This window comes from Calliopsis andreniformis, chromosome 9 (genome assembly GCF_051401765.1).
Source record: "Calliopsis andreniformis isolate RMS-2024a chromosome 9, iyCalAndr_principal, whole genome shotgun sequence".
Taxonomy (NCBI): Eukaryota; Metazoa; Arthropoda; class Insecta; order Hymenoptera; family Andrenidae; genus Calliopsis; species Calliopsis andreniformis.
In genome coordinates, this window is record NC_135070.1 from 3875304 (window position 1) to 3901774 (window position 26471).

At 30.0% G+C, this 26471-nt stretch overlaps 4 protein-coding genes across 10 annotated transcripts; 2 read left to right on the plus strand and 2 right to left on the minus strand.

Moving 5' to 3' along the window:
- Positions 1–672: 672 nt before the first annotated feature.
- Positions 673–5831, minus strand: Ir76b (Ionotropic receptor 76b). The gene is made up of 9 exons (XM_076384194.1): positions 5740–5831; positions 4085–4158; positions 3096–3272; positions 2785–3011; positions 2467–2576; positions 2190–2383; positions 2000–2105; positions 1251–1440; positions 673–1147 (listed from the first exon to the last, which is right to left on the minus strand). The coding sequence occupies exons 1-9, from the start codon at positions 5810–5812 to the stop codon at positions 673–675; spliced, it is 1626 nt and encodes a 541-aa protein (XP_076240309.1). The 5' UTR covers positions 5813–5831.
- Positions 5832–8607: 2776 nt separating this feature from the next.
- LOC143182747 (uncharacterized) lies at positions 8608–13400 on the plus strand. The gene is made up of 6 exons (XM_076383938.1): positions 8608–8718; positions 8826–8985; positions 9228–9328; positions 9443–10429; positions 10628–10750; positions 10870–13400. Exons 2-6 carry the CDS (start codon positions 8884–8886, stop codon positions 11156–11158), a joined length of 1602 nt encoding a protein of 533 aa, XP_076240053.1. The 5' UTR covers positions 8608–8718; positions 8826–8883; the 3' UTR covers positions 11159–13400.
- Positions 13174–16142, plus strand: Ids (iduronate 2-sulfatase). 5 transcript variants are annotated; one of them, XM_076383937.1, is made up of 10 exons: positions 13174–13189; positions 13536–13632; positions 13842–13939; positions 14002–14132; positions 14216–14387; positions 14467–14616; positions 14700–14837; positions 14930–15142; positions 15213–15562; positions 15684–16142. In XM_076383937.1, the coding sequence occupies exons 2-10, from the start codon at positions 13625–13627 to the stop codon at positions 16026–16028; spliced, it is 1605 nt and encodes a 534-aa protein (XP_076240052.1). In that variant the 5' UTR covers positions 13174–13189; positions 13536–13624; the 3' UTR covers positions 16029–16142. The 5 variants fall into 5 exon arrangements, with proteins under 5 accessions (XP_076240052.1, XP_076240050.1, XP_076240048.1 ...); XM_076383935.1 differs by lacking the exon at positions 13174–13189 and having other exon boundaries at positions 13398–13632; positions 13762–13939; positions 15684–15814; positions 15886–15986; XM_076383933.1 differs by lacking the exon at positions 13174–13189 and having other exon boundaries at positions 13398–13632; positions 13762–13939.
- LOC143182745 (uncharacterized) lies at positions 15708–25658 on the minus strand. Of its 3 annotated transcripts, none has more exons than XR_013002516.1 (20): positions 25404–25636; positions 23864–23991; positions 21570–23801; positions 21119–21411; positions 20920–21035; positions 20723–20859; positions 20421–20648; positions 20098–20314; positions 19596–20011; positions 19215–19513; positions 18822–19116; positions 18317–18603; positions 18056–18215; positions 17638–17985; positions 17256–17562; positions 16969–17169; positions 16769–16885; positions 16516–16698; positions 16247–16428; positions 15708–15846 (listed from the first exon to the last, which is right to left on the minus strand). XR_013002516.1 is itself a non-coding variant. In XM_076383931.1 (20 exons), exons 3-20 carry the CDS (start codon positions 23875–23877, stop codon positions 16384–16386), a joined length of 5895 nt encoding a protein of 1964 aa, XP_076240046.1. In that variant the 5' UTR covers positions 23878–23991; positions 25404–25429; positions 25522–25626; the 3' UTR covers positions 16289–16383. The 3 variants fall into 3 exon arrangements, 2 of the variants coding, with proteins under 2 accessions (XP_076240046.1, XP_076240045.1); XM_076383931.1 differs by lacking the exon at positions 15708–15846 and having other exon boundaries at positions 16289–16428; positions 25404–25429; positions 25522–25626; XM_076383930.1 differs by lacking the exon at positions 15708–15846 and having other exon boundaries at positions 16289–16428; positions 25522–25658.
- Positions 25659–26471: the final 813 nt, after the last annotated feature.

Consider the following 26471-nt stretch of genomic DNA (forward strand, 5'->3'; position numbering starts at 1 on the left):
AAGAACGTCTATTTCAGTTAATTAAATTGATACACATTTTTTTAAAATTTATTGAAACTTAAATTATTTTTGTCGAGATTCCTATAATAACTCATTTTAATAAAATAAAATAAATACAACATTAATATATATTTGCATTGAAAAAGACTATAAAAATAAATCAATTCAAATTAAAATTTTAAAAAAGTAATATGTAACTAAATTGTTCAGTTAAAATAAACACATTTATTGTATCAAGAAGCTGGACCGTCAAGATATATTTTAAGGAATTTTCCTACACTCAGGCTGTTTTATCTATTATTGTTTATAAAAAATAAGTTTTAAAATATGGACCCACAAAGGCTGAGGCCCCACTTTGCGCCTAATGCGCCTTATGATAAATTCGGTCCTGTTAATAAATTAAATATATTTATTATTTTCTAAAGAAGTATCTATATTTTATAAAGAAGAATACATAAAATTAATTCGAAAAATTTGCATATAAAACAAATTTGGTACAAGATATTGAAATATTTAATATGTATTTAATAAACTTATAAATCTTTATTTAATATTAAGTTAATTATAATACATATAGTAATAAAAAATCATAGAGTTATAAGTAAAAGATATCAATACTCAAATATTATACAGTAATAAATAATTATTGTTAATACAGGTATTAAATATTAATTAAGCCGTGTATTGAAAAAGGAAAGCAGAAGGAGCTCTAATAGGAATAAATCTTTGATCACCATCTTTATCAGTAACTACATAATAATTCTTCCCATTAATAAGCTGTTGTCTTCTTTGCATCAAAATATTCTCTGTATTTTGATAAATCGGTGGAGAACTTTCTTTTAATAAATTTAACTGTTTTTGAGAAGGAGAATTCTTAATTGAATCATTCTGTAATTTCTTTTTCAAACTGTGCGTATTTTCTTTTCTTTTTTTTCTTCGCCTCAACACAAACGCAAGAATTATTTCAATTAAAAAGATAACCGTGGCAATCGTATACCCAGCTACAACAACTTTATACGTTAGAAGAAGGTCAGTATTTCGCAGTTGTCTTTCGGTCGAGCGCAGATCAACTGGACAAATTTCTGCTAATGGCAAGTCTTCGTCTTGTTTGTGCTGTATAATTCCCGTCTCTACCAATCTTAGTAACCTATCATTAAAAATGTTATTTAATGTTACGGACATAAAAATAATTAGTGATATTTTTTAATTTTCGATAATTTATCCTTATACGTATATTAAAGGAAGCATACATTTTATTAATTTGTTTTTCCATAGTAGAACCATGAGAAAATCCAAATGCGCGATTTATCACCAAAATGCTTCCAGGCATTATAACATAAGTACAACGCAAACTGTGATCCAAATGTTTGCGAGTTTTATTCACGTAGTCTTGGAATATCAACGTTTGCAAATAATGTGCCTCTGCTAGGAAAAGTCTTTCTAAAAGAACAAAACAGAATAAAATACACTATTAATGACTTATATATGTATAGAAATATTTTTTGTTATTTTAGCCTTTTTAAATTAACGTTAAGAAAGATTCTCATGTTTATAAATTGTGCTCATAATTATGAAAGTGGTCTAAGTCGTATATTTCTTGTTTTGGGATATTGAATGGATTACATTTGAATAAATTAGAAAATGTATTTATACATTGTGTAACATTGTAATTTAGAATTTTATTAGTCTTGATTAATGAAAATTTATTATCAATGTGAAATTTTGTGTGAATCTCATACGAAAATATTATTTTTAAAGTTTGAATTAACTTAGACCACTTTCATAATTATGGGCACAATTGTATCCTATATAGCACAAAGACGGAAGCCTAGGATGAGAAAATGTTATACTAGATTTTTTTCTTATTTTTTCACGTAAAACTACTTTTTGCTCCTGTGTATTACAATTATCGTCCCACTCTGTACCATGTATAGAAACCTTCATCAATATTAACAAACACCTATTCCATTTTATTGATTAACAATTTTTTAATACATACTCGTGCTCACAGATTTCAATATCGCCTTTGATGGTTCATAATATTTGAAAATTCCTTTTCCCTGCCATTTGCTCGCATTTAATAAGCTTAAGTCATTGTGATGATCCTGGAAACATCGTTAATTTGACAAAATAATAATACTGTTTCGAAAACCTTTTTAATACCTACAATCTTTCTTCTTGTATCTTACTTGAGAAAGCAAAAAATCAATCGTACGTCCTTTATAAGTAACCCAATTGTACCCTTTCTGTACAATATCTTGCAAGGAACTAATGGATAGAGTAAATTGAGGCTTTGTGAGGAATGCCGTGAGATTTGCCGTATAAAAGGACGTCAATATTAGTATAAAAATCCACCAAGTGGCAAAAAGCATTCGCGTTGAATCTGTAATTTGAAAAGAGATTCTATATGAATTCATTGCAAACCAAAAATATAAAATGAATATTACATATTTGCAACTAAATCACCTGTTTTAGCGATGATATTTGTCCCTTGTTTCAAAAGAGAACTATAAAGAAACCAGAAACAAGAAGATAAGCTAAAATTTTCGGAATCTGGATCATGCCACAACTTTGCCCTGTATTTAAGGATCAAAATTCATTTATTAGTGAATGATTCTTTGGTGGAAATTAGAAGTAATCTTAAATTATTTTAATTTTGTGTTTCCTTATTTCAATTCAGAAATATAAATTATTTTATCGACCTTCAATTTACAATATAGCGATTAAAAGTCAATAGAGAATTAAAGTAGATTATTTAAATTTTGTTTAAAAAGTGCAGCACACCTGATTGTGGCAAATAAATAAATAATTGGTCCGACGAAAATCAAGGATATCAAAACTAGTAGCCAGACAGTCTTCTCGAATGGTGCTAGAAGACCTGAACCTGTAGCCGATTCCTGTGGTCTTTTCATCACGGCTGTTAATCGCGTTTCGTCCAGTGAAATGCTGAAAGTACAGTATTGTTCCATTGTCGGTAATATCGGAAGAAACGCGACGGCCACGTCTACCTCCTATTAAAATTCAATCTTTTGTTAGCCTTCCATTATAGCTATTATATTTTGTTTTGTAAATATGATTTCTCAAATCCAGCAAACCTTCTTATAAAGTAAACTAAGAATACCATTCTTTTCGTCACCAAGAATGTGCTGTTTTGGTGGAACAATGGTATACGTAAAATTTAGCTTTGTGCTGATTAAATCAAAAATGTAAAACGCGTATCCTTTACCGACCCATTTTCCATTTTCCTCAGCGATTCCTGAGAATGGCATATCCTGCAAGAAAAATACATGTCCTGTCTCTTTGAAGCTTCTTTTTTATAAAAACTATAAGAAAACGCTATGATCAAATATTTGTTCAGTAAAAGATGTAAAGTAGGTGATCAAAATTTCGACAATGTTTTTAAACTCGCCATTTATGAGAAATTTATGAACTAATAATTGAAACGTTTCTGTGGAAAGTAACGTAAGTCATTGAAAAATTTTTCAATTTTGGCTTCAATTTACAATAACATTAGTGTTCAGATGAAGCTGTAAATGTGATGAGATGTTTGATAATTTTAGTAAATAGGTATTTAGAAATATTGTAAAACGCTTTAAATGTGAACATGGCGAAATCGTGGTCACATACTTTATTTGTATTTCAGATAGTATATGATTTAGGTATATTATTGAAGAAAATAAATTGCAATAAAGAACATTTTACATTGAGCTTTGTTTAATAAAATATTACAAACTTCCTGGTGGTATAAAGATACATGTATGAATATTAAACTCGAAGTACTTCGTATATGTAACAGATGTACGCGTACAACGCATACATTGAACCGTCCGTTAAATAAAATAAAGTTGAAAACTTTCTAGATACTCCTTTTATTAATGAGTTAGTTAGTTTTCATAATAATTTTTCACTGGTTTGCATGTTGCAGTTTATACGAGCGAAACTTTTTACATGAATCGATAAGATATTATGTGAAAGTGATGCATTTCATCTTGTAAAAGGTTGGAACAATGACATTATGTGATTGCTAAAATCAAAATATAATTTTCGTGCATGAAACAATGTGAATATTACAAATGAAACTTACGTTCCAAGATGTAACTGTTATGTGCGATGATATCGAAGTATCACGTCCATTACTTGTATCATTTATCCAATCGCCTGTAAAAATAAGAAAAAATAACACTGGAAATATTATACTGTTTCATAAAATAAATAATATAAAGTTCCTTTTTCTCTGGATAAAACTTCTAAAAAATACATTGCGATTGATTCCGACAATCGCATTTGAAAATGGGAAAATCAGTGATAGTATCGATCAAGTGATTACTATTAAACAATTTAAGTGAATTCAAAAACTGAATATTAGGAAATCAATGGATTTGAATGTTTGATATTCAAAACCACTGTAGATTGATAATTTCCAAATACGTTTTCTTGATAGTTTATATAGTGTTAAAGGCGACCTTAATAATAATAAGTACGAACACGTATCAAAATGTGATAGTACTCGAATTTATCTAACAATAAGTTTCATTTTATTGTTCCTCTGATGCTGAAGTACCATCAGCATAATTAATAAGAAAATTAGCAGGTAAATTAATTGAAGATTGAAATCGAACAGGACTGATATATCATAAAATCGTTGCAACATCGAAATAATAACTAACACATGTTCTGTGTGTTTACAGATGTAACTAACAGTTGCACCACATTATGTTCTCTTTGGTACCAAACATCTTCTGTAGAAATATAATTTAATATTTTTAATTCCATCTGAGATATTCCAGCGATCCACTTAAAACAGACACATTGTATAAGTTATAAAATTCAAGTCTTTTCCTAGATGAAATTATAAAGTCCTTTAAAGTTCATAGACCATATCAAAAAAGGTGGAAACTTTGAAATGCTATTTATTTATTGGCTTAATGTGTAAATTTGTGCCACATCATATCCCCTCTTTTCTCCGCGAAATTGTTGATATTTTTCGAAATGTGTTATTACTATAACAGATATATTATAATTACAAGTAGAAACAAGAAGATATAACTATTTAGTATAGAAAATAGCATAAACAATATTTATAAAGGGGATATTATAGAGAGAAATGTAACACAGCACGAATTTATACATCAGTCGAATACATCACTATATCCCATTGATTATTAAAAGTATCAGATTACATATTTTGATTACGCATTAATACATAAAAGTAAATCCGAACTGGAAGTCGTCTTTGTAGACGCACGTGAATGCAAACTCAATGAATGCATGTTTGTTGTTCCCATTTCCCGTATGTAGCAACGATTTTAAAATACTTCAGTTTCGCTCGATATTAATCTTCAGTTGACCCACCTGTTCATTTTCTCACCAATTTTATTGACGGTCGTCAATATCTAAAGAACAATAACATAATACATAGCACTTATTGTTAAATGAGTTCAAGCACTGTCATATTCATATTTTGTACTAATTTTTGTCAACTGTTTCATCGTTTTTCAGAAAAGTGATGCGGACATTCTTTATTTCTCGGCAGACGCTGTTAAATTTATTTGCAAGTAGGATAAAATATGACCACTTTTTAACATCCTCCTTTCAAAATTAGCACAATTTTTATAAATTAAATACAATGAGCACATTCAATTTATTTTCTATTATGTAGTTACCAATTTAAAAAAAATGTTCTCATTCCTATTTTTTAATGAATGTTGAAACGAAATTCAAACTTAGAGAGTCGCGTACCTTGCGCAGCAACGTAATTAGCGCATTGTTTCAATAAGATCAACGTTGCGATAAGGTCTTGAAGATTGCACATCCTTTATAGGAAGCCGGAAGTACATCCGCCTTTGCCCGTGACAATCTATCAAAGACGATCCTGAATTGACAATTTACACAACAAACCAGGTACCAGGGGTGAATCGATACTGACGTGTCTGGTCACATCCTTGCTGACTGTGACCCGGCTGACATCCACGCATTGGATAGTTGACGCATTAACAGTTTATACAAGGTGTCCCTTAATTCATGGTACATCTTCAATAAAGTTCACAATTCAAAAATATGTACATCGAAAACATGAAATGCAGTTTATTAATAAAGCATATCGTTTTCGAAAAAATTAAAATTCGAAATTACTTTCAAAATGATTGTTTCGATAACGAATATTATTGAATAATATAAAATTGATTTTGACAACATTTTGTATTATTGTATATTGCATTTGTTTGATTAAATATTTAAAGAACGAATTTATTAAATTTATTTTCAAACAATTTTTCTGTACTGTTAATGATTTGTTACTTACATACCTCTAACAATGATATTTTTATTTTCTCTCATTTAACTATAGTAGTACTTAATTACAAACTCACAACTTACTTAGCAATAAAACCAAATCGTTTCTAAAATCAGTTTCTGTTCTAATAACTTAAACTTGTCTTTGTGTTATACAATAGGAATAGAATTGTTAAAAGTGACTGAATTATCATCACAGTTTCGTTTTTCAGTTATTAATAAAAATCCAGTTAAAAAGTGTTTGACACTAGGCGTATTTAATTTAATATGTTAATAGATACCTATATGTGTGTAAGTGCATATATAAACGTAAGTACAACAGTATAAAGAAGCATAGGTAAAACTATACAGAGTGTTCGACGATAGGTACCAGAAGTTTTAAATTTTTAAAAGGTAATTCTACAGATTAAAATAGGACGAAAATTAGGAATAATAAAATTGCATTTAAGACTTTATTTTAGTGTTATTAATTATATTATTGTTGAGAAAATACCTAAAATACGTGTAAAATATGTCTGACTTAAGACTTATACTACTGACCTCGCTGTGTCTGACCTGATTAATGCATGCCGCCTGTAGAAATAAGTCCCAAGTCAGATACGTTTCACGCGAGTTTTAGATGTTTTTGCAACAATTAATAACTCTGAAACGTAGCTCTAAATACCATCATTTCTGATTTTCAATTATTTTGACACGTAGGATCACCTCTTAACATTTTGTGGAAAACGTTGTAGGTATTATAGGGTGGATCACAAGAAACAGAACCTCTCAATATCTCCGCTATTTGTTACTGTATCAAAAAACTTCCTAGGACAGAGTTACACTATTTAAGAAATCGTACATAGCGATAGAAACCAAATTTTTAGAAATTACTTTTTAATGGGATTTGAAGGTCATCAGTGTTTCTTTAAATGGCACTGTGTATTTTTTATTAAATTATATATTAACTGACGTCAAGATGAATCCATTGACCTAGTATACCATGGCATTGAAGTGATCTTGAACTGAGAAATTTAGATTAAATCAACGAAAGCATCAATATTTGAAACATGGTTTCCCGGCAGTTTCTTGATTAACGTATAATTGGACAAATGGTGGTTCATTTTTGGTCTACACGCTTAATTTATAAAATACGTTCGAAAAGATTTCAAAGACCTGATTCCTCGGAAAAACCAGATGTGATATTCATATAGTAAGTTTTAGGGTAATCTGTTATTCCAAACAAATTAGAGTTTAAAGCGGAATTATAGTTTATTACTACTGCTATATCTGTAGATAAAAATTCTAACTAACCCAGAATATGTTATAAATAAATTGTCGTTGGATTCTTAAAAATGTAAATTATTAGAGACATACATAATATACGTCTACAAACTTGTTACGGACTGTAAAACAACTACACGAACGCTTTGTTCTATCTCAACTCAGAACAAATCTGGACCCCAGAGCCAAAGTGCATTGTCCACTTGTTTTCTGTGTAACTTAACACACTTTGAGTCTGAGGTCCAGAAATATTTTTCTTTTATTTCTGACGAGCCCGAGGGGCAACGGAAATCGAGGAGATAACCGACAATTCCCAGAATACCTACCTCTACAGATAGCTGGCGTGTTCCGATCTCGATCATGTGGTAATTAACAGGGCACTACTGTATTTCATTTTTACTCAATCGCATTATGCAGCCTATTTAAAGACCACATAATGTCACCTCACTTCATTTTTTCTCGTATCAAATGCGGAGGTAACAAATGTGTATTTACTGTAAAAGTATAAATATGGTAAAATATGGTAAATATAAATTCTGACAATTTCAACATAAATTCGACATTTTTTGCAATTCCTATTTTTGATGTCTTAAATTATGAATTAAAAAATTTGAAAAAATTCCATAATCTAATGTACCTCTAATTTCTTTCAAAACTTGTCATGCTTCAAAATTTAAATTCGGAAAATGCGACTTTCTATTTTTAAATTTGACTACCCCCCAAGTCGAAAAACAAAATTGAAAGGTGCAAACTGAGTTTGCAGCTCACCATGAGTTAAATTTGGTATAGTCGCATTTTTGACTCCCTTACTTAGCTATGTCCTGTTTAGCTAACGTATGTTTTATAACCCAGTAATTAAGCAATTTTGTAAGTAAGAATTTTATTTACATTTTTTTCGAGAATATTATGTTTTCGACCTGTGAAAGTATTTTTGAGTTATTTTCTTGGGGTACGATATGTTGAAATGGAAGTGCGCATCCTCCGACAGTGGTTCTCAACAACTGCATCAAATTGCGATTCGCGGTATAATGGTGGACAAAAAAGCCACAGTAGCTTGGGTGTACAGAAATGACAACAAGTGATTGGTATTGCATATTGACGATGAGTATAATGTGAGGTGAGAAAAGAAGGGTGTTTTGGCACGAACGGGAGTGTATTTTGTTGGTAAGTAGCCCAACGAGGTACAGAATTCGTGGTAGTGGTCATACGCATGGGCCATTCATTCAAGATATAGGGAAAATTCTTGATTGGACTCCCGTCGATGAATGCAGGTTATGTGAAGAAGGAAACACAACGTCATTAGTCAATTTTCCTCGAACTCCGCCCAGGATGGGCCAGGGTACGGACACCTGTGCAGACAGGCCTACCGAAGTCAGTGTCATCCGATTTGTATCGAGGAATCGCACCATTGAGGAAATTGCACCGAAAAAGGTAAAACCATTGGAGCCGTTTGATAGGTTCAATGACCCCTAACTCAAAACAAATCGTACAGCGTTGATCTACCTTTGCCAAATTACGAGTGGCACACCTTTGTTTATTCTTTTACGCTGCTTATGTACGAGAGATAATATCACAATATAGGAACATAGAATTAACAGAATACAAGAGAAATTGTGTATTATATTCATGAGTAGTTTTTTTTTTTTTTGTAATGATGAACCATTCTTTTTTAGGAGATATATACCTGCAAGCAACGAGGTTGTGGAAAAATATTCACTAATCAAGATGAATACAAAACACATGAAGCTCTTGAGGCTTTAAAAATTAGATTTATGTAAGTGGATTCACTTACTTGATAAATGCTAACATTTTTGGATTAACTGATAAGTAGACCTTGGTAATAGTAAATATATATTAGTAATAAATATAAGTTTATTGATTTACTTAGTTGTCGTGAGCCAGGATGTGGGGAAGAACTGTCAGATCCAGGAAGTATGTGGCGTCACTATCAAGAATGGCATAATAATGAAACAAATGTTTTTATATGTCCATACACAAATTGTGGATCTCTACATACAACTAGTAGTAATCTAGAGGAACATATTGAAAGCTGTCACAGACAGTTACCAACACTGCCAACTGAACCAGAAGTAATATGTTTTGAAGATTCGGAAAATGCAATGGATGAAGAAATTGTGCAAAGTACAGAGGATTGCTATGAGAAAAGATCAAACGAAAGCTTTGCAGTAAAGAGGCATCAATACATGGATAATAATGAACAAAGTATTCTTAGAAATGAAAATATGCAGCAACATAAAAAGGATACCTCTAATGATCAGAGCATATCAAATGATAGCTCTAACAAAGAAGATTATGCTTCTACTACTGAGTCTTTGAAAGAATCTGGTGGATTTTGTGCGACAGAAAACTTGATTCTAAATACAGAGAATTTTTTATCTAAATATGAAGGCAATACAAAAACGTGTTCATCAGAACTGCAAGTAGAACATTCCCAAGAAAAAATTAATGTAGTTTATGTAAATGGTGATATTACTATCACAAAGAATTCAAAGCATGAATTATATAATATGAATTCAAGAAATCAAGAACATAGAATAGAGTTGGATAATCTTGAAAGAATTTTTAGAAATGATCTCGATTGTGATACGTCGAAAAATGAAGAATATACTATAGAAACAAACAGTAACTGTTCAGATGATGAAGAATATACTCCAAAAAAACAGCGTATGTCTAGATACAAACAAGAAATTTACAAGTGTGAGATAAATGGCTGTGGGAGAAAATACAAATACATATCCCATTATCGTCATCATCAAGAAAGTCATAAACTTGTAGCCAATACAATTAATTCAAATTCTAGTAAATCATTAATGAAATTGAAACAAGGGAAAGCTTCAACAGTCAGTTTTTTCTTGTAAGTTCAAGAGTATTTATATCTACTAGCAGATATTTGTAGTATTTTTTTAAACCTATGTGACTATAAGCTATATTCAATACATACATAATAATTCGTGATTTCTGTCATATCGTTTAAGTACCAGGTAATTATTATTATACTGAATTTCATAAAAAAGGCAATTATTTAATTTGTTGTTTATTATTTATCAATTAGATGCAAAATCCCTGGCTGTGGAGCGCAAGTGAGCAATGTAACTGGTCTATGGAAACATTACCAGGACAATCATGCTAACTCAAAGCTGCTAGTACAAGGAACTAAGAGTAATGAAGTATTTCGGTAAGATTACTAATTACATCTTTATACTTTATGATGTTTTATTTATTATATAACTAATTGTCAAGTTACCGATTTTTGTTTGCTACAGTAATGTAAGCATTAAAAAAAACATGTTTTAGATGCAAAATTCCAGGATGTGAACAAGAATTCAGTACAACAGTAATGTTGTATAAGCACTTCAGTGAAGTGCATTCGAACGGTTCTGGCAATAATGCTAACACAAATACAAAGACTGGAAATGGGAGTAGTTTTCATTATACTGAAATATTCAAGGATGATGCTACCAGCCCTCAAGCAAACTTTAAGACTGACTTTAAGACAAAGCATAATATTAATGTAAATGATTGTACGAAAAATACGGATGAACAAAGATTATCGTCGATTGTTAAAAATGAATCTCGAGATTGATTCCGGATAAACTAGTATGTTTGTTCGCGACGATAAATAATTGTAGAAGTATAAAGCTGAGTATTTTGCCAGGGCCATAGAAGTTTAACTTATTAAACGAATTATTGTTTCTTCCCTTTTAGACCGTTTAAGCTTCCCTTTGTTCTCCGTATCTTTAACTAGTCATTCTTTGTTACGATTTTATTACCATTGTAAGTGCAATGGCCCCCGTTAAGTACTTGGATGTTTATAAAGGGCAACGCTAAGTCTCAAAGGTGTGAACTGACTCAAAGAGCGTGCAGTAAGATTTACATGTCATTAGAAATATCTCGACAAGACGAATCAATTTATACCATTTTTAACTCAAAAATCAGATGTAAACCGCAAAAAATGGCTATAAATTTGGTGATCTTGTGGTTTTGAACAAGAGAAATTGATATTAAAATCCCATTTAATTTGAGGGTAAACACTCGAGGAAAATCCAAGTATAAGCTATATTTTAGCAAGTTGGGTTGTCAAATATGCCTCTTAATTATTGTTCTAGAGCCATATTAAGCCTGTGGGCGATTTTGTACAATTTTCGAACATTACTTTTCCTACATAAGTGTAACAAACGAATTTTAAGACCATTTTTTACATTTCCATCTGATTTTGGAGCTAAAAATACCACAGTATTACCTCGAATCAAGTCCTCAGCTTGGGAAACAAGGTGAATCTATATTGTGAGCTGTCTATTGCCTGGTTTTGTAGAAGAAGATGAAATAGAGAGAAAGAGATGAGTGAGAATTAATGAAATCGGAAGATCTTTCGTTCGTTTCAAATGCAGACAAAGAACACTAGTGCCGCAAAGTGAAAGAAAAATGTCGTAATTTAACTTCTATTACAAAGGCGCTACCGCTACTTCACCATGTCGAGCGAAATTTATGGCTTGTAACGTCGTTGCAGCAAACTGCAATCAAAGAACAAGGATAGTGATGGACTTTTATCGTGAGCTGGAAATTAAACTCGTATCAAGGTAATACTGTATAAATTGATTCGTTTTGACGAGATCTTTTCAATGATATATAGATCTTACTGCATGCTCTCTGAATCAGTTCACATCGTACAGACTTAATATTGTTCTTTTATCGAGTATAAAAATGTTAAATGGAGAGACAACACTCCAACGACTATGTGAGTCATTTTTCTGTAACTTCTATGCTTACATAAATGAAATAACAGTATGATCTTTAAAATTTATTACGAATGTAACAAAAGAAGTACCAGTTTTTTAAAAAAACGATATATAAATATAGAATCCAGTATTTTGAAATATAACTTACTCAAAAGTTATATTTGAAATATTTTGTTCACATCATGATACTATTTAATAAGAGTATTAGACTAATTCGTTTACAATATTTAAACCAAAAAAATTACTCATAGTTGTCTTAAAAGTGTGAAAAGCAACTCAGACAAATTCAAAAAGTCGCGATTAAATATTTAAATACAATCGTAAATGCAAACAGAAATGTAAGAATAAAGCGTAAAAAAAAAAGAAAAATTTGCTACAGTAAGTTATCCATATGTCATATAAAACTCTTGACTTTCCAGACTAATTTTTACTATTTTATATTATTGTATCATTTTGATGTAATTTATATTATATACATCGTTGTAGTTACTATACTAAATACTGTAGAATTGTAAGTATTATATAGCATTTTTATTTGTATGTCTGTAGATTGGAAAATAAAGTGCAATAGTGAGTTGAAAAGATTTAGTACCAATATAAAATATTCCATTAAGTAAGATGAATTTTTTTTATTTGTTCGATTACAGCTGGCAGAAATTGTAAAGGATGATTCTACACATTAAAATAAGATAAAAATGAACATAGATAAAATTGCGTTTGGAGCTTCGTTTCCAAATTATTAATTGGTGAGAAAATTCCTGTAGTACGCATGAAGTGTGTCTGACTTGAGGACCAATTCTACTGATTCGTCTGAGCTGGCTAATGTACGCCAACAGTGGAATAAGTTCCAAGTCAGACATAATTCACGCGCATTTTAGGTATTTTTCACAATTAATAAATCAGAAACAAAGTCTGAAACGCAATTTCGTTATTGTTAATTTTCAACTTAATTTAACATGTACAATCACTTTTTAAAATTTCTGACATCTGTTATCAAACACCCAGTACATCGGGAGGCAGTATACAAAGATATTGCTGCCAATGCAACGTACTATAGAGTAGTGGGGACAGATATTTACTTGTAACAATATCTGAACTTGTATTTCTATTTGGACACAGCACTCTATTATCAAATATGATTTTCGTGTTTTATTTGATAACTATGATTATTTGCTGTTTAGCGCGAAAACAAAATTTTCTTCTAATAATTGTTGATGATTTAAGGCCAAGTTTAGGATGTTACGGCGATGAAAAAGCCCATACACCGCATATAGATCAATTAGCAGAGGAGGCTGCCATATTTTCTCAAGCGTATGCCCAGGTTAGCGCCAAACTTTTAATTTAGCTTTATAGAAAAATTGTATAAAGTACGCAAAAACAAATGCAATGAAAGTCAGTAGCCTTTTTACATTTAGTCAATTAGGAAGCAAATCAATGTTCCTTTTTTTAGCAAGCTTTATGTGCCCCAAGTAGAAATTCTTTTTTAACAAGTAGGAGACCGGATACGCTTAGACTTTATGATTTTTATAGTTACTGGCGAACGGATGTCGGTAATTTTACAACATTACCTCAACATTTTAAGGATAATGGATATACTACTAGATCTATAGGAAAAGTCTTCCATCCAGGTACTGATGCTATAAAGTACATGTATATTCAAATATATACATTTTTGTGAAATATTTTACAGGTATTAGTTCAAACAATTCCGATGATAGCCCTTATTCGTGGACGGAAGTACCTTATCATCCATTTACAGAAAGATATAAAGATGCTCCAGTTTGTCAAACAAATAGCAGAATGCCTCCTTCACAAAATCTTGTAATATTTGAATAGTACATTTTTCTGTAGATGATAAATGTTAATATTTCGTACCTACGAAAAAATTAAACGATTATTTTTAGGTATGTCCAGTCAAAATTTCGTCAATGCCTAATAAAACATTACCCGACATAGAGATATTGAAAGAAGCTAAACGTTTTTTACGACAACATGCAAAGAATTCTAATCCTTTTTTTTTGGCGGTTGGATTTCAAAAGCCACATATACCGTTTAAATATCCTGAAAAGTATTTAAGTAAATTTTTATTATTATTAGTTTTATACTTAATAATAGTAAGAATGCAATTGTAATTTTTTGAAAAAATATTTTACAGAATATCATCCACTGCATAAATTTAATGTACCCGAGCCATACAAATGGCCAGAGAATGTTAGTAGTGTTGCTTATAATCCTTGGATAGATCTGAGAAAAAGAAACGATGTTCAAGCGTTAAATCTCAGGTTTCCATGGGAAAAAATACCAAGTATAACGAAAATAATGTCTAAAAAGTAATTTACTTCTATAGAATAGTTGAACACTTGTATTATACATATTTTTGGTTTCCAGAAAGTTTTGCCAGATTAATTATTCAATCATATTATGCTGCTGTAACATATATCGACGACTTAGTTGGTAAATTAATAAATTATTTGAAGATACATTCAATTAGAGAAAATACTACCATAATATTCATGTCTGATCATGGTAAATCAAGAGATTTAGAAAAATGTTTTGAAATTAATTAAATATGTTCCAAATTTTTGAAAAGATTTTTAAATTAATTAACGCTTAAACAGGATGGTCATTAGGAGAACATGGAATATGGGCAAAATATAGTAATTTTGATGTTGCTTTAAAAGTACCTTTAATGATATCAATTCCAGGACTAACATTTAAAACTTTAGAAGATATTAAATTTGTTCACAAACTTGAAGCCACGTATCGAGAAAATCTGAGAAAATGCCTCTTAAGTCATGTACAAATTAAAAACGAAGAATTAGTGCGACATGGTACGTAAACAAATATTACAAAGTCGTTTCAAAGAATTTAGAATTTAAATATTAAAAAAAATTATTGCAGGATGTCTCAAAAATGAATTACAAGAAATGAAAAAGTATACACAAGATCAAAGAAATGTTTATGATTTAGAAAAGCGATATCTTGGAGAAAGTGGTCAAAGAAGAAACGATTTTTCACAAAAAAATAATATATTTAAGCCACGGAGAAACCAAATAATTATAGATTCTATGGTTGAACTAGTTGATATTTTTCCAACTATTGCAGATTTAGCAAACATTTCAATACCTATTTGTCGACAAGAACAAGAAAAGAAAAGTCTACAAATAGAACAAAATATTTTACACATGGAAGCTACTTGTAGCGAAGGAATTACTCTTCTACCACTTATAAAAGCTGTTTTAAATAAAGAGGTAACAGTGATTAAAAATCAAATTGTTTCTGGTTAATTCTCACAGTAACATGTGATCAAAGAATTTTACCATGTTACATAAAAAGTTTAATTTAAAGTGTTCTATATTTAATAATTTACAGTCACTATCATGGAAAAAGGCAGCAATTGGACAATATCCACGACCAAGTATTGAACCTTCTATGAATCCAAATAGTGATGAACCACGTTTGGAAGAGATTAAAGCAATGGGATATACCTTAAGAACAGAAAGGTATCGTTATACAGCTTGGTTAGCATTTACACCTGAAAGAAAAGAGCCAGATTGGGCCAATATTCTTGCAGAAGAATTGTACGATCATGAGATTGACAAGATCGAATATCAAAACTTGGCAAATATTCAGAAATATATCAAAATAAAACAGGAATTGAAAACCTTGTTACAACGTGGTTGGAGAAATGCTTTACCTGAAAACCTAAACTTTTAAATCATAATTCAATTTCTTTAGTATAAAAATATATACTATACAGTGTAGTGATTTACTATAGTATAGTTATATATTTGTAGATATACAACTCTTGACAATATAAATATATGTATATTTAATATAAACGCATAATTATTAAAAAAAATGCTATTACTAAAATGTATAGTACTATATTATATCAATACTGATACTGATAAATATGCATACAAAAGTATTACCTTAATCAACTATAATGATTTCGTTAAGTTGGGGTATAAATACCTCAATATACTTATGATATAAACATGTAGCACGAAACAAATCTAGCAGTCTCTGAATATTAAATAGCAGATAACATTTATCCTTTTTACAATATTCACTCTTCTTTGTTTTTACTCCTGTCTGTCACTGTAGGAGAGACCTAAAATTACGGAGTAATTGTTTTATTTATATTTAAAAAAAAAAAATTTTTTATAATTTTTTAAAATAAAGTCGATTTGAAAAATACCTCGACAATATCATCGTCCTCGCCATTTCCGGACCTTGGGTCAGGATTCGTAAAAGTAAATGGTCGCTCATTCCTTATTTGCCCACTTAGATTATTAGTATTTTGTATTACATGAGGCATTCGAACCAAATTTGGTATCTGCATCCTCGGCAGTATTGTCGGCCTTATACCCATACTTGTATTCTGATATTTATAAAAATTTTAATTATATCTTCATAAAAAAGGATTACAAATTATATTGGCTTCAAAATACCTGGTTAATAACTCTATTTGTAGCATTATGAAAAGTTTGTTGCTCCAGGTACCTATACATATCCGCTAAGGCTCGAGTTGTCATTAATTGTTGTTGCTCTGGCGTTGCATTAGGATACTGTAATTTAAATCATGATAAGATACTGAACTAGTATAAAGTATCTAACTTAAAACTATAGTAGTTACAAGATGCATGCTTACATCTTTACGAATAAGTTCCTTAAGTTTTTCAAAATCTGTGTTAATGTTTAATAATTGTGATGGTAAGTTAAATTGGTTTAATTGTACATTAGGCGCTAAATTAGGTATCATCTGATACGGTTGCATTCGGGGTCCCTTCTTTTCCTCCTCATATTCTAACCACGCTTGTTTCCTCTCTTCTTCATTTAATTCTTCTTCAGCCTATATAAGATAAATATGAAAAAACAGTTGATTTATTCTAGTAAGAAAAATTTGTGAGAAATATTACAAACATGCTATGTATTTACCTTATTTTCCAAAAGGGAATCGTGTTCATGATAGTTTTCTACTAAATTCTTATACTTTAAAAATATTTCTGCTAACAGTCTATCTTTTGGCAAATTTAACGTTGGTCTTTCTCCCTGCACATTCGTGTATAAATCAAATTTATACAACTCACTCAAGTCATTATTACTATAATGACGTTCGATTTGTTGTTCATCAACAACTCTACAGGCAAGTGATAACTTTGTCACTTGTCGATTATATATCTTTTCCTCCATTGTACCTGCTGCTAAAAATCGGTAAACGTAGCACGGCTTCTTCTGACCAAATCTACAAAATACGTGAAAATCTTAGCGAAATTTGCTACAATAAATAAATCTTTCTCAGAAATCCAATAAAACATACCTATATACACGAAATATACTTTGTACATCATGAGAAGGATTCCAACTAGCATCAAAAATGATAACACGATTTGCAGCAGTTAAATTAATTCCTAGTCCACCTGCACGTGTCGATATCAAAAATAATCTTGCTCTACTATTCGATGGTTCATTAAATATTTTACACCAAATGCTTCTATTCTCAGGTGATGTTTGACCATCTAATCGGAAATAATCTAAACCCAATGACCAACTACCACTATGTCCTTCAATGTATTCCGAACTTGTACCTTCCTGTGTGTCGTTATCAATTTTCTCAAGGAACTGCTCGATCAAAGTCAAAGAGTACAAAGATTGTGAAAATACCAATCTAAAAAATAATTACAATTATTACAAACGTAAATTCCTAAATTAAAATTATCGTCATAGGAAAAACATACACTTTGTCGCCAATCTGTTCACATTCTTTTAAAATACCAAAGAGAAGCACCAATTTAGCGGAAACTTTCATATCTTCGAAATGTTCAGGCTCAATAAACTGTGTCCACCACTCCTCTTCTTTCTTTTCAATTTCTTCTGTTTTTGGAATCACGTCAACATCTAACACATGCAAATAGTATAATCGATTTATATACTTTAGATATTACTTTGTTTAGTAAATAACTATTAAATTACACATTAATAAAATTTTTAAATCATACCAGTATTATTATTTCTTCTTGTGGATCTCGTTGATGCAACAGTAGATTTAATACTTTTAACCCCATCACTATCGCTTGCACTACTGCTTGCAGTACTTTCAGTGTCAGTATCAGAATTATCATTAATAAAATCCTTTAAGGAACCTTCAGACTCACTACAAGACAATTTTCTTTCATTCATCTTTTCTATCTTCTCCGCATTTAAACGTAAAACTAGAGGGTGTGTCCATATTCTTTGTAATGCTTGAAAATCTGCAAAAAGGGATCCGCTTGCAGAACGCAGTCGCCTAGAAAAAAAATATAACAATATGAATAACGAAGAAACAGCTCAAGAAGCTTTAATTAAATTATTGTAATATACATATTCCTGTTTAAAAAAATATATACTATATCTAGATATTCCTTAATCATTTGTAAAAATAAAAAATATATCAAAATTACATTGAGATTGAAAATTACACTACAAGAAATTATATATTATTATTAGATATAACATAAATTATACCTTGCAAAATTATCCAAATAGTATTGATACATTTTGATTTGTACATCTGTTAGTCTCACGAAGATTACGTATTCCTGTTTTGGCGGTAAGAAGGGCATCAGTACAGAATAATCAAACCTTTGTACACATCCTTTTAACATTTTGTGTAAAACATAAGCACGTTTTTTCATAAGCTTAACATCATATTCAGTAGAATCATCAAACTGGCCATTAGTTATAGGATTCACGAATCTGTTTAAAAATTCTTTCCTTGTTCCTAGAAGACTCGGTTTCACGAATTGTACCATACAATGATCTGTAATACAAAATTTAAAAGTATTTAAATACAAAACTATCAAACATTTAACTTTATACTAATCCACTAATATACATATATAATTGTACGATATTTACATTCTATTAAATTATTTTGTAATGGCGTTCCCGTAAGTACGATTCTCCGCAATGTCTTAATGCGTTTCATAGATTTACTAAGAGCTGTGTCTTCGTTTTTCAGCAAATGGCCCTCGTCGCAAACTATCAAATCTGGACCAGGATCCACCAAATATTGTAAAATATCTTCCTTCATTTTCTTCCGCATTTTATTATTGGTACCAGTAAGATTTCTGAACATCTCATAACCGATAATAAGTACACCACCAGTTCTCTGCCAACTCTCTAATTGGTATTTTCGTTCTATATTTTTTTTTAATCTTTAACAAATTAATCAATATATATACATGTACATATATGCATAAATTTATATTAACTTTAATTTGTATCAGTGGAACTTACTTAGTTAACTCATAAATTTCAATGTCATCATAATTTTCAATATCTTTCAACCATAAATTAAATTCGTTTACCCAATTAAGTACAGTACTTAAAGGACACACGATCATAATTGTTCTAACACCAGTTTTCTCATATGTTAAAAGCGTATGTATTAGAGTAATTACTTGGAGAGTTTTTCCTAATCCCATACAATGTGCAATTATACATCCAGATCCAGAGGAAGATGTTATTCTTTCGAGAGATTCAAAACAAGAATCCCACATAAATTTGATTCCCTTGGCTTGATGGGGTTTTAAACGCTTCACCAAATTTGGATGAACGCTTAAAAGTTCATCTTTTGTTTCCGGATCAAAGTCTAACACTAATTTTTCTACTTTTTCTTCTCCAGCCAATCGTGCTTCGTACATTTCATTGTACTACGTTAAAAAAGAAAAACAAATAATCTTGTTTAGTAACTTTAACTAAACTTTAAATTAATTAAAATCGTGTTAAAAATATATACCAATTTTTGTCGTTCAGCAATACGTTTAAGTCTTTCTTCCTCTTCCTTTGCAGCTTGTTTTGTATCATCTGCAACTTGCTTGTCTTTTATGACTCTTCGTATATTTTTACGACCCTTCTTTCCAGGTGTTCCTTGAGAACTTGTAATTTTGTCGTTATTACTACTACTATCACTGTCGGTGTCCATATTTTTAATACGTTTCCTCTTTTGTTTTGATCTAAAAATATGAAGATAGATTTTAAAAAATAAACATAAAACCATGATGTGAAATAAAATTTTAGTGGAGTATAATTTTTTATACATATTCCATAGTAAAAACCTACCTTTTTTGTGGTAGTGAAGAATCTGAATCGGAAGATTTGCGTGTTTTACGTTTACGCGATTTCGTCTTTCCTATCGAAGAATTCGAAGATTTATCATTGTCTGACATTAAAGAACTATCAGAATTGGAATTTGCATTCGTTATTTGTACATCTGAATCAGAGTCCAAAATTTTTCTACGAATTCTTCTTTTATGCTTAACAGATTTCTCCTTGTCAGCCAAATTTTCTCTATTTAACGTTAAAATATTATAGTGTATTCGATATATTATCGCTATAAGTAAGAGCCAAGTTAAGTAACCCACATATTATTTTCCTCTCGTAGCTCTTTCCGTTTTTTATCCAATTTTTTCCCATCAACATCAGAGTCTGAATCCGAAGAAATCTTCATTGTCAATAACGCGTGTCTTCTCCATGCACTTTTCTCCTGTTCATTGTCATCCTAATTAAATTCAAACAAATTAATATTTCTGTATAAAATCTTGAAAAAATTTTTATTTACCTTATTAGTTGTCGAATCCGTACTTTCTTTTTTTGGTGACATTTTCTTTCTTTTTTCTTTTACTTTATCTTTTTCTTTTTCACTATCATTAGCATCTGAATCATCCTTTTGTTCTCCTACATTGTAGCAAAGTAAACTTTAATTTATATTTAGAATATAACTTCAAAGAGATTACAGAACAACAATCTAGAATAGTTACCAATATCTGAATCAGAATATAAAAGCATATTTTTTGCAACCTTATCTGCTTCCTTCATTAACGCTTCCTTCGACATGAAAACAGATTGTGGTTTTATAATTAGAGCATTGTTCTCAGAACCTGAATCATCTTGTGGATTCTCGTTGAATTCTCCATTTTCGACTTTTTTCAAATGATCCAGTAGAGAGTCTTCCACTTCTTTTGCTGCTTTACCCTTCTTTTTAGATGAACAATTTCGAATTGTATCACTTGCTGTGTTGCAGTTTTTGTTAAGTCTGTCTACATTGATAAGACTGCGAAAAATGATTCAATTAAAGTTTATGGAAAATAATTATAAAAAAAAACTGTATTTATAAAAAGTAATATATGATATATTTTCAAACAACGAATACATTGTAATTTTTCAGTTTTGAAAAAATAAAAATTTAGAATGGGTTTATATAGTATATACCTGTCGACCTCTTTATCTAGCAAATATTGTCGCGACTTGGATAATGCATTCTTATACTTTTCAAGACTCTTTTCAGGTAATCGTTCAAGAACAACCTGACATTTCATTTTAAGTTTTTTCTCGGTTTCAAAATCATATTTTTTATTTATGTTTCTTCGCCTTCTCCTTACTTTTTCACCTATACTAAGATCAGATTCAACATCATCATCTTTTAAGGTATCCTTTTTACGACTGTCTTTTCGGTTTTGTTTGTTTGAAGAGAGATCTGTTGTGATTCGCAATTCATCTTCATCATCAGAATTAGAGCTTTCACTGTTAAAAGAAACTAATAATTTTGCCTTTGCACGCATATCATCACTATTGTCAGATTCAGATTGTTTTTTGTCAGAAGTATCCCTTGTAAAAGAATTTAGAGAATTATCTGAATCTAAGTCAAGAGGAGTTCGTTTAACAGAGATCTGTTCTTTGTCAGTTTCATTTTCTTTGTTCGATGGATTGTCTTTGTGAGTTGAATCAGTTTTTGTTTTATTTTCTTCTTCAGTATGAGACTTTATTTTTTCAAACTGTGTTGCACATTTTTTTTGTAAATTATCTTCTATAGAAGCTCTATTAGATTTTTCAGAAGAAGATTCTTCATTTAAGAATGATTCTGAATCAGATTCCAATAATGCTCTCTTGGCTTTCTCCTCATTGAGCTCATTTAATGAATTATTTTCTGACCTTTCATTCTGAAGTGATGTAGTATATTCAGTATTATCTTGTGAAGACAATGATTCAGATATCATGCTTTTTGCTACTTCTGTACTTAAATCGTCGTTAGTAGATTCTACATTTTCTTCCCTACTTTTTGTTAACGTTTCATCTTCGTTGGAATCACGTTTTTCAATTTCTGCTTCGTTATTAATCGTCTCCGATTTTTCTTCTATATTTTGTCTATCAGTTTCATTTTCATTTGCTGTTAAAGAATTAACAGCGTCTGTATTTTCTGTTGTCGTTTCTTCGAATATATCTTTCACAGAACTATTTATCTGTTCATCTTCAGATCCTAAAAATTCTGTGGAATTTTTCTTAGATGCATTCATCATTTCCAACTTACTCTTTACACACAATTTTTCGGATTTTTTTTTCTTGTTATTTCCTAAAATAGGAGAAGCAATCCCATCGTCTGACGATAACACATTCTCAGTACTATCCGCGCAGTTTATTAATGAACTCTTAGGAACAGAATGTTTACCTTCTTTCTTTCTTGCATCAGACTCATTCTCAGAGAATATTTCTTCATTATCACATTCTGAAACTACATTTTCTTTTTGTGAGGAATCTTTATTTTTTAACTCATCAGGTTTTTCTTTAGAACCCATTATTTGCAATGTTTCATTTTCACTAGAGGAACTATCTTCATCATTTTCTAAATTACATTCTTGATACCATTGTTTGTAGAAATTTACTAACTCTTTTTCTTGTGCATCAAGTTCCATTTTAAGTTTACTAATTACATCTTTTGATTTATTTATTATATTTTTTGCAGATTCTTGATATATCAAATCTTTCTTAAAATGTTTCCATTTTACACTTTCCATTCGTAATTCATATTCTGAACAAACTTCTTTAAATTTATGGAAGATTTTAGTAACACTAGATTTGAAACGTAAACATTGTTTTTTACTAATCAAATCTTTTCTTTCTGCACTTTTTGTAGATGCTAAATTGGACTTTGTGTAATCCCCCTTAATTTCAGATAACTTTTTCATTATTTTGGATCCATCACGAGAGAATTTTGTTACCTGAAATTCTTTACCAGAACTAGAATCAGTCTCTTCTTGAAATAAACCGCTAAAGCTTTTTGAAACTAATTTGGAAGAAGTATGTCCTTTTTTTCTTTTTTCAGTACTTTTCTCATGTTCCTCAACTTCTGAGTCACTGCATTCTGATTCTTTATTTTTATTGTTTCCCTTCCTTACATTATAACTTTTCTTGTACTTTGTGTCACTTTTATGTTTGGAAAATGATGATCTAATTCCACTTTCCTTTTGCAGCAGCTGCGATTTATTACTTTTATTACTTGTGCTGTTATCATCCTCCACTGAATTACTTATGCTTTCATTGTCTTGATTTGACTTTTTTCTGCTATACTTTGCCTTCTTTTTTGTTTTCTTTTGTAATTCTGTAGAATCTGTTTCATGTGAACTAGAGTCATCAGACTCTTTAGTTTCAAACTTTTTATTACATCTTCTGTAAAACAAAAAATGTGTTAATCCAGTAAACAGAATATTTTTTATATTGTAAATGCTTACTTGACTGACGACATATTTACTGCAAAAATTATTTCCACTCTTCAAAACGTGTTTACATTAAGTGTTATATATTTTCACATTGTAGCTTCAGAAACCAATAATGAAATTATATTTCACTGTATAAATTCCTAAAAACAATATCAATACTTACATATTATGTTCTTTGTCCTAATAATAACATTATAATGTACATGTTACAGTGGAAGTGAAAAGTCAATAAACATGAACTTTTATTAGTGAATGTACACCTTCATTAATGTTATCAATAAACATGTAATTTACTAATTTTCCAAATTCATTCAACTGCTGGTCAGTTGCCTGACAGTGACCATCAGGCAACCAAATTAAAAATCAAACCCAAAGTAAACCAAAAAATTAATAGAAGAGGAATTAATGATAATTCTTTAAAAAATGGTTCACAACTTTGATTTTTATGACATTGAAATATGTTGTCAAGATCAACAATCTAAACAATTTTGTCCTATGCATTAACACTAAGTTATTATATAAGTGAATAATATTTATACATTAAAACTAGGAGATATACGTGAGATGTTGGATGCATAATTAACACTGAGCATTGTGAAAGGAATGTTCAGATGCATAGTTAAAACTTAATGATGATATATGAAAAGATGTGAAGAAAAACAACAATGGTTTTTCTATAAACCTAGTCCATAACCATTAATACCCAATAAACAAGATACATAAATGTTAATAAATATGGAATAAAGAATTCTAGCTATATTCATTAATCATGTTAATGAAACTGTACTGTTGTTAATATAGAACTATCCTCTTCCACTGTGACATTTCTAAAAATATTTAATATAAAATACTTTGTTGTAATCTATTATATTTAGTATTCATTTAGTATGCATTTTTGCTTTTTGTAACTATACATAACCAATCAGATTTACAAATTGTGAAATTTTTGTAGGAACCGTTAATTAAATACAGAATTCACAAAATTATCTTTATATTTATTACCAAACATCCTTTGAACCTAAAAACTATAGACTACAGAATATAGAGATGCAAATATGCAATATAGTTAACGTATCGATATATGTCTTCATTATACATTTCAATAGCACATAAAGATCATAGTGAGTAATGTGGTCTATTTGATATATAGCAAAATATTAAATATTCTGTAAGTACTAAACATGTTAGACATACTAGATTAATTACATTGGAAAATGTACAAAAGTAACAATGTCATGCCACCTTATCCAAAGTCATCAAATCCTAATTAGACAAAATATTAATGTGTATAATGTAAACAAAGCAAAAGTAGGTATTATCACTGTGTCTGTATGCACTTCTAACACTATATATTTTGTTTCTAAATAGGTCAATTTCATATTAAATTCATAAACATTATACAAATGCATTTCTAATCTTACATGACGTGTTATGGTTTTTTTTATTATGTTTACACGAAAATGTGCAACAGTTAGTATTTTTTTTTTACAGTTACTATTTTTATAGTTAAGTTTAAAATAAACGTACTAAATGTTTAAAAGACAATACGTACAAGTTTAAAAAACGAACATCTTATTCCTGTAACCCAATTTTACGTTTAAATTAGGAATTCTCGTCAGCACATCCAAGGAATCATTGTTTTTTAAATGCAGACAATAATGAATCGTTACCTGAATCATTTCGGAATTACATGCAATTATTATAATCTTTTAACGTGGATTGATTTAAAAATATTTCTGTGCAATTATTTCACCAAATTTCAGTCGATCATACGTTTCTTTTTCCGCTAAACAACTGTACACAATGTATGTACATACATACGTGTGCTATGTATGTATATATGATATACACTGTGCTCAGTTCAACAAAGTATTTGACCATGATTCTTATCAAGACCGCCTTTAATCTGACGTCCTAGAACAACGTCCCCGATTGTGATTGGTTCCGCCATTTGTCAACAAAAGTAATAGATATTGTCGCTCTTATAGTTATATGAACATAGGTTTATTTTACGAGGGAAATTTAAATTTAGACTAATACTACATTCTTTCTGTAATATAAAATCAATAATATTTCCCACAGTTAATTATGTATGTACTCGGTACAATTGTAATTTTTATTTATTTCCCTGCAAATATGTAAAAACGTTTATTACAAAAACAAAATATGTATTAATTATTTTAGCAATACAAAATTGAAAAATAACATGTTTTATGCAGAGTTGGGCATTATCTAAATAAAAAATTATTTAAATAACGATTCGAATAAAAGATATTTTTGTTTATTCGTTATTCGAAATAAGTTTATTCGACGGCGAAAGATAATTTTTTTATTTGACACGAATTTATTCGACGCATCGAATAAAAAAATTATCTTTCGCTGTCGAATAAATTTACTTCGAATAAAAAAGTTATCTTTCGCCGTCGAATAAACTTACTTCGAATAAATTTATTTATTCGGATGTTTCGGATTATTTAGAAGTACCTTTTTTAACCCTTTCGCTGTGGCAAAATCTAATGTAGAGCGTGTGTGGCGAACGGCAGTAATTTAATTATGACTAACACTACTGCTTTTATGAAGAATTTGAATAATGATGTGACGATATTGCTAAACTCACTAA